Source organism: Corvus kubaryi, unplaced genomic scaffold (genome assembly GCF_017639235.1).
Source record: "Corvus kubaryi isolate FWS band 111438036 unplaced genomic scaffold, C.kubaryi_AGA036_p1.0 37265, whole genome shotgun sequence".
NCBI lineage: Eukaryota > Metazoa > Chordata > Aves > Passeriformes > Corvidae > Corvus > Corvus kubaryi.
Window position 1 is genome coordinate 2,897,344 of NW_024581080.1, and position 8,414 is coordinate 2,905,757.

Genomic DNA, 8,414 nt, shown 5'->3' on the forward strand with positions numbered 1-8,414 from the left:
GAGGTGCCGGCGGCCCCGCTCCGCAGCGCCATGGCTGCCCGCGGCTGCAGCGCGCTCCTGGCCGCGGCCAGGGCCAGGTACGGCCGCAGCCCCCGCGCCTGCTCCGCCTGCGGGTGGGGAGGAACCTCTCGGGGCTTGTTTCGGCTCGGTTTACCCCGTTCCTTGGTAAAAGGGCTTCCGGGAGACGCTGCGGAGGCTTGGGTGGTTCTTCCCCAGGAGATGAGTCACTGGCACGGGAGAAGTTCTCAGTGTTTCACCCGTTGCTGAAGGATCAGAATCTCAGCCACAAAATGAATTTCACGAGGTTGATTTGGTGCTGAGAGTGTCTATTCGGGTGCGATGCCTCGGTACTTTGGCCTCGCTGCACTGTTCTTACTGACACAACTCTCCAGTTTCAGAGGCTCCCAGCTCCTGGCGCACGCCAGCCCTCTGTACTCTCCAGCCACTGCTCTTGTCCAGCTGGTGGATTCCCAGTTAGCCTGGACTTCAAGAGACTCCAAAAGCCATCCCTGGCCACGCCGTGCCTGCCTGGGCGCTGCCCTGCCTCGCTCACCTGCCCACACCTTGCACACTTCCACCTGCCCACGGCAGCAGCTCCCAGGTGCATCCCCGCCCCACCGAAATCCTGGAACCCAGGGAGTTAAAATTCTGACAAAACAGATCGCAGAGGCTCCTGCAGGAAAAAAGTCCTTGCGACAAAAAGTTGTGGATGAGCTGAAGCATTACTACGATGGATTCCACCTGCTCTGGATTGACACCAAGGTGGCTGCCAGGATGGTGTGGAGGCTGCTCCACGGGCAGGTGCTCACCAGGAGGGAGAGGCGAAGGGTAAGTGCCACAACACATGGATAAAGTGATGCAGTAAGAGGCTTAACCCCTTCTTTGGACACATTTTTTGTGTCTGGCTGGGTGATAATCTCTGGGTAATCTCCGCTGTGCTCTTCTCCGTACAGTTGCTGAGAACTTGTGCAGATCTCTTCCGGCTGGTTCCCTTCCTGGTGTTTGTCATTGTCCCCTTCATGGAGTTTCTCTTACCTGTGTTCCTGAAGCTCTTCCCTGAAATGCTGCCCTCGACGTTTGAGACAGAGTCAAAAAAGGTTTGTGTCCTGTCTGAGGTTGTGGAGTGTCCACAGCTCCTCAGAACATCTGTGCAGAGCTGCTGTTCCCTGTCTGCTGCTGGAAGTGAGGATCAGCCTCACCCAATGCGTGAGGCATTCCCAGCCTATTCCTGAGCTGAGTGGGAGAGTTGGAAGGTTGTGCTATGGACAGGGATCGGAAGGAATGTGCACAGCAATTCCATTTCCTGCATTATATTTTCTAATTTATAATTTTGTATTTCCCAAATGAAGGAAGAAAAGCAGAAGAAGAAGTTAAATGCAAAGCTGGAGTTAGCCAAGTTCCTGCGGGAGACCATTGTAGAGATGGCCAAAAGGAACAAAGCAGACACAGGACAAGGGAAACAATTCTCCTCTTACCTGCACGAGGTAGGATGGGCTGTGCTGGGGATGGCAGCCACAGCAGCGACACGCCTTTAGTACTGCTGGTTTGGGCAGAGAACACGGGATTTGTACCAGGATTGTGCAGATGTTTGACAGCACAGAGCTGCCCTGTCAGGTGCTGTTCCCCGGGTGCCTCCCTGCTGACCCTACTGTCAGAGCTGTGCTCACAGGAATTCCCATCCTGCAAGGGTGCAAGTTTCACCCTGTGAAACTTCCAGTGGCCACTCAGTAACGGTTTCCATTTGACTTTTAACTGCATCGTCCCGTTTCCATCAGAGACAGGAGTTCCAGTGTGAGGAAGGGGAAGGGGGGGAGCGATTCCCAAGCAGTGATCCTGCTCAGGTTTGGGTTTGTCCCTTTGTTTAGATCCGTCACAGCGGCCACCGGCCCAGCACGCAGGAGATCGTCCGCTTCTCCAAGCTCTTTGAGGACGAGCTGACCCTGGAGCACCTGGAGCGGCCGCAGTTGGTGGCTCTGTGCAAGCTGCTGGAGCTGCAGCCCATCGGCACCAACAACCTGCTCCGCTTCCAGCTGCTGCTCCGGCTGCGCAACATCAAGGCCGATGACGAGGTGAGTCTGAAACAGCACCGAGGAACTGCTTGGTGCTTGCAGGTTCTGCACGAGGCTTGTGTCCCTGCCCACAAACCCTCCACAGGGCAGGAGTTTAATATTGATGGGAGTCAGATCCTCCCCATGAGAGATTCCAGAGGAAAATGGAATGAGAGTTCATCTCCCTGTGCCTTTGTGGTCTTTGGGGAGCTGTAACGAAGGTGGCACTGCAGACATTGGCACTAGAACATTTCATTTTGGAGTCATGCTAACGTACAAAAAGGGGATGTTTCAATGTGCAATGGGGTTATTTGGAAAATGGAACCAGATTTATACGTGCAGAGTGGAGGGACAACATGTAATGGCCATAAGTTGCAGCAAGGGGAATTTCAACTTGGTAAGAAAAAAATTAAAATCAGTGAGTGGATAAACAGTGGAAGAGGTTGTCTGGAGGCTGTGAAATCCCCATCCCCTAAAGAGGCTCAAAGCACAAATGGAAAATTGAATTCTGAACAGGAGATTGGACTGGGGACCTGCAGAAGCCTGCTCAGGTGCAGCAGGGCCTTGGCTACTCTGTGCCTGCATGGGGACGTTGCTGTTCTTTCCAGATGATTGCCAAGGAAGGGGTCAGTGGCCTGAGCGTGTCGGAGCTGCAGAGCGCCTGCAGGGCCAGAGGCATGCGGTCACTGGGGCTCTCTGAGGAGCAGCTGAAGGAGCAGCTCGGGCAGGTGAGTGTGCCCCGGCCTGGGCTGGTGTGGCCACGTTCCTCGGAGGACAGTTTCCAGGCAGTGGTCACGTGCAGCAAGCACAGCTTCCTCAGAATTCATGCACAAGTTTCAAGCTGGATCCTCACCTGCAGAGCTGAGGTCTAAGGCATGAAGGGTCCAGATTGTGTCCCAGACCGAAGAGAAAACCAAATAGAACCAGGGCCAGCTAGAAGCAAGGTGAAGTGGGGTGTATTCTAAACTCCTCAGACCCATTTCTTCTCATTTTGGTAAATTAAAACTGTATTAGCCAAACTCAAGATTGCTTTAAGGACAAAGAGTGTTGTATTAATAAATACCCACATAGAGCCAATATGAAATAACTTTCCCTTCTGTTCTCTTCCAACAGTGGCTGGATCTGCATTTAAAGGAGAACGTTCCTTCTTCTCTCCTCCTGCTTTCCCGTGCCTTGTACTTTATAGACATAAAGCCCCAATCTGTTCCCATTCCACAGAACAAGGTGAGTTGTTTGAATAAAACTTCTAGGTTAATAGCTCAACCATTATACATTATAAAAACGAATGACTGTGACAGGAATCTTGTTTTTTGATCCTACAAGTGGACTGAAGTTATGACTGTGTTCTTCTGCAGACAAGTGAAGCTGCTGGAGTGATGACATCCGTGCTTGAAGGTCAGGAGACCCTCCTGGATCCCGCCCCTGTCGTACAGGGAAGAAAGGTTAGAAATAGCAGTCTGCAAGCAGGAAAACGTGCTGAAATCGTTGGGAATTGAGTGTGACCAAACCTTTCCAAAGCTAGACAAAACCAGTGTTTGACACCATGGCACAGAGCACGAGCAGTGTCTGTTCCTGCACTGTGTAGATGTTTCCCCCCAAGAGCCTCACAGTTGCATGTTCTGACTGAAGAGGCAAAGGAAGGGAACAGGGATCTGCTGTGGCACAACTGGTCCTGTTGCTGGAACAGCTGGTTCTTCAGTACCATGGTACTGGCATGGTACGTGTGAGCCAAGGAGGACTCCCAACCTGAATTGCTTCAGACCTCAGCCCAGGTACATTTAGCTCAGAGAAGCCAGCTAAAGAGGACTTGTTTTTAGCCCTCCTACTGAATTTGGGCTCAGTTGTCCAGGACAGAATGAGCCACAGTTATCTAGAGTAAGAAAGCCAGAGCATATGGTTCTCAGCATCACGCTGCAGTGAATTCCTTAGATTAGTCCCAGCTGATAAAAGCAGCAGCAGGAATCAAAGAATATTGTATCAACTGCCAGAAATATTTCCACATAGTTAAATTGTGCTGGGGAAACAATGGAAATGCCAGCACAGCTTTCACAGAGTGAGCGGGGAACAGCCTGACTCAGAAGGGAGAAGGGGCTGTGGGGTTTTGCCCTTTCTGAGAGGGTTCTGTGACTTACAGCTGCTTTTTCCTTAAAGAATGAAGAATTTGTGTCCCAACCAACAGAGAAATTGCCATTCTCAGAAGCGTCAGTGAAGCCTCCCCCACAAGAGGTGAGCTTGTCAGAGTTCTTACACTTCGCAAAAGAGATTGTTCTTCACACAGCTTAAAGCTAAACTGGAAGTTTGTAGTACAGGACACTGTGAACACTGAGTTCAGGGAGCAGCTGGAGAAACTGGATGAGAACTGCACTGAGGGCTTTTCAATACAGAAATACCACAGATGACATGGGAAGGCACCTTCAGAAAAGATTCTGAATTTCAAGAGACATTTGTACTGCCTAAAATCTGCCTTTTTCTCTTGCCCCTAGACCAAAATGGAAGTGTCCCAGAGCAGCAAGGCCGGTGCCAATGGAGCCTAACCTGGAGCCAGCACTGTGAGGGAGCAGTTTCCGTCTCCACACCTCCTGCAAATGGAACAGGGATTTCCCAGGAGGCTGCTCTACACAACGAGGCAGTAGCCCTCATGGGCCTCTCTGTCCCAAGCTTGTTAGCAACTAGGCCACTGCTGTCTGGATGGTCCCAGCTTCTCTTTTGCACTGGATCCTTGCCCTGCTACTTTTAACTTACGGTGTAAATACGTTAATAACGGTGCTGCTGTCTGTGCTGTTCCTGAGCAGGTGTTTGTGCTTAGCAAAGGCAGCTTTTCATGTCAGAATGGCCTGTGCACAGAACAAGCTGGGCTGGGGGTCCAGCAAAGCCTGTTCCACAGTGTGAAATCCTCTGCAGGAACATCCCCACACACCCAGGGGCCAGCAGCTTGTCCCGAGTGTCACAGCTCAGGCTCTTGGTCCTGATTAGGGTGGTTTAACCAGTGACCAGCCCACAACGACCCATGTGGCCACAGTTTTACTGAGGAGGGCAACCACAGGGAAAGAAGGAGGGAGCAGCACTTGGTGCTGTGGTGGAACTGATCAGAAGGACTTTAGACCTTGCTGGGCAGGAGTGGAGCAGTGACAGGAACTGCCTCCACCTGTGAGTGTTTGCTTCCCCAGTGAGTGCTGTGCAGGTGCCACACACTGTGACAGAAGCAGACTTGCACTTCGAGGATCCCTCTGGGTCATGTGAGGGAGCAACCCAGGACCTGCACACGTTTCCTAGGTATGGAGATTTGGTTAATCCGTACCAGGCTCAGAATACACACCAAGTGTTCTCCGTACTTGGCAAAGCGACTCCTCACACGCTCCAGTGATGACTCAGTTTTTGCCAGATTCTCAGAGGATACTGAAAAGTTGTTTTTAGCATTTGTTAAATTTTTTACTCTGTCCTATGTAAATGCTCAGAAATTACTCACATTATGGATTTTAAATATGTATATTTATACTTACTGTAAAATTAGATTTGGTGCTAAGTAGGAATGGAATCTCTCTTCCAGATGTCAGATGGCCTTTAGAACAACTTGACTGAAAGCCAGTTCTCCAAGGTCAGGTGTGAGCAGCACTTTATACCTGAGGCCTCAGGCGCCTACAGCACCACAGAGCCAGCTGTCAGGTGTCCTGTGTCCTCAGCTCTGTACCTGAACCTCTCCTTGTTCATCCAGCCCGTCTGCAGTGCTGGATCTATGTTTAATAAATGGGAGCAAACGTTATTTCAATAAAACAACAACACCGTTGCTGCTGTGGAGTCACTGCTGCCTCTTGGCGTGATGATGAGGGAAGGCGTCTCCTCCTGCCTGGTGTTCCAGTCTGTGACTGCTCCTACTCCCAAAACCGGCGGAGGGAGAGGAGGAGGCTGGCGAGTGTCCTGGGCGGGATGAAGGCAGAGCCAGCCTGTGCCGGCTGCCGAGGGAGCAGCACATTCCTCTGCTGAGAGGTTTCACAGATGGAGAGCGAAGAGGGGCTGGCGGGGAGCCTGGACATCACCTGGGCACCACCCTTCCGTGGGCGAACTCTGGGTGGGCTCTGGTGCCTCCGACGTCCCCGTCCTCCAGCCATGCACCAGCATGGCCACGTCACCCTGGTGTGTGTGAGGGCTCAGGCGGTGTCCATTTGCTTCCTGTGCTTTCAATTTAGAAAGATCTGGAAGCTGGGACTCGCTTTTCCTTGGATTTCCCGCGGTGACCACCCGCCCCAACCCCGTGTTCAGCTTGAAGAGCACAGGCTGTGGCAAAGCCTCCCTCCTCCCGGGGGAGCCGGGCCCTGGAGCAGGCAGAGGGGGATGAACCCGAGGCGACCCCGGGCCGCTTACACACCTCTGAACAAACCCATTTTCAGATCAAAAATCCCCTCCTCCCCCAGCCCTCGCGGGTCACTGCTGCTGCAGGGCTCTCGGGGGGACGTGCCCGAGTCTCACCTCTGCCTGGCACGTCGGGACCCCAGGCACCTCCCCAGGACCGCTGTACCCTGCAAGCACACAGAGGGGAGAGGCAGCAATCCTGCTTCATGACCTTCCGAGCGAGGGGAGGAAACGACCCCCGTGGAGCCCCATAAATCACGGGATTCTGTTCTGCAGCATTGGGCAAATGAAACGCTGCGGAGATCCAAGGCCGTGTGTGCTTTGGCGTGGGGAGAGCTTTTCCAGCCACGCCGGTGCCAAACACCTTCCAGTCTCCCCTCAGCCTGGAGAACCAGCTCCTCTGCTGTTTATCCTTCCACCGGGCACCCTCCCGCTATCGCTGCTCCAGCCTGGAGCCGGGATTGTGGCGCCCGTGTCCGTCCCCCCGCGCCGGGGCCGGGCAGCGCCGGGAGTCGGGGATTTCTGCTGGATGCTGGTCGGGACCGTCTCCTGTGCCAGCGCCAGCCCCGGGCCCTGCGTCAGCCTCTTCCCCAGAAAGCTGCTGGGGAAAGATGCCCCGGTCAGCACTTTTGGAGGAGATTAGTATTCAGAGGGAAAAGCAGTGATTTAGTGCGGCCCAAGCACAACAAAGGCTGGGATTTACAGCTCCAGGATCCCAGCGCCACATTCCTGCAGCCCTTCTGCCTCTGCTATAAACGTGTAACAAAGGAGACGGAGCTTTATCCCAGCCTAAAGTAATGTAGGACAAGGGCTGCATTGTCAAACCTTGCATGGAGGGGGATGGGGTGCAGGTGGCAACGTCCCCGAGTTGTCCCCAGGGATGGTCCCATCCCACTGCCCGACACACTGCCCATCCTGCTTGTCCTCATGGTGCCCACATGATGCAGGGCAGGGCCCACAACAGCAAGGGTTTGGGGAAGCCACGTGCCCTGGCTGCAGCTGCACACATCTGGCTGTGGCCCTACTCAGCTGTGGGTGGCCAGGGCGGGCTGGAGCTGGACGCTGGGGTCCCACTGACCCCACAGCTGGGTGGGACATGGGGGATGGAGGGCGGCTGAGGGGGCTAGGGGCAGCCATGGCCCCCAGGCTGGGGGGGATCGCTCCCCATGCATCTGCTGAGCCATGCTCCGAGCCGTGGGACCCTGTGCCAAGGTGGAATGGCACAGGAGGTTCCTGCCATGGCTGGCAGTGGGACAAAGCCCAGCTCAGTGCTGGCAGAGCAGCCATGTCCTGGGCTGGGGCCAACAAATTGTCCCAGTCCTGCACAGTCCGAGGGCTTTAAAAGGAGAGAACGAGGAAGGCGAAGAGCAGAGAAGACAAAGGATGCTGTGAGAGCCAAACGTGGTCTAGGCCAAGCACTCGGCAGCCACGGATGCCCAACACGCCCCACCCGCTCAGGGGGCTCCTGAGGGCAGCACCTTTAGATCCTCCATTGCTTTGGAGCCATTTCCTGAGGGACCCTATCCCCATCCCCCTCCTAAGCGGAGACCCTGGTGCCGGGCAGTGCTGGAGGGGCTGCAGGCACCCCCTGGGCAGGGGCCCAGCTGGGGGGTGCTTTGGTCCTGCAGGTCCCCCACAGCCCTGAGTGGGGCCTATGGGGTGCTAAGGCCAGTTTTGGGGTGTGCCCATCTCCCGAATTGCCCACACGGAGAGGACGCCTTACCGGGAAGAGTAGAGAGGAGCTGAATCTTCCTGCTGGGGTCCCGCACTCAGGCAGCCCTGTCCCATCAGCATCCACGGTTTCTGCTGGGTGCCAGCCAGGGCAGCACCCCGGGGACCCTCCATGCCTGTGTCCCCGCGTCCCCATGGAATGCAGTGGGCACTCGGCTGCACGTGCCCCTTCCCCAGCCCGGCAGTGAGCACCAGCAGCTCTGCTGCAGCTGCTCTGCTTATTATCATATTTAATTGCCCTCCTGGTAACCCCAGGAAATGAGCAGGAGACGGTGAGAGCTGCAGTTT

At 54.6% G+C, this 8,414-nt stretch overlaps 1 protein-coding gene across 3 annotated transcripts; it reads left to right on the forward strand.

Annotated features, from left to right (window-relative positions):
- The first annotated feature begins 6 nt into the window (after positions 1–6).
- Positions 7–5,832, forward strand: LETM2 (leucine zipper and EF-hand containing transmembrane protein 2). 3 transcript variants are annotated; one of them, XM_042024909.1, is made up of 10 exons: positions 7–77; positions 393–828; positions 954–1,097; positions 1,350–1,484; positions 1,866–2,069; positions 2,657–2,776; positions 3,162–3,272; positions 3,404–3,490; positions 4,200–4,274; positions 4,532–5,832. In XM_042024909.1, the coding sequence occupies exons 1-10, from the start codon at positions 31–33 to the stop codon at positions 4,580–4,582; spliced, it is 1,410 nt and encodes a 469-aa protein (XP_041880843.1). In that variant the 5' UTR covers positions 7–30; the 3' UTR covers positions 4,583–5,832. The 3 variants fall into 3 exon arrangements, 2 of the variants coding, with proteins under 2 accessions (XP_041880843.1, XP_041880841.1); XR_006015516.1 differs by lacking the exon at positions 7–77 and having other exon boundaries at positions 96–828; positions 4,532–5,321; positions 5,596–5,832; XM_042024907.1 differs by lacking the exon at positions 7–77 and having other exon boundaries at positions 96–828.
- The last annotated feature ends 2,582 nt before the right edge of the window (positions 5,833–8,414 follow it).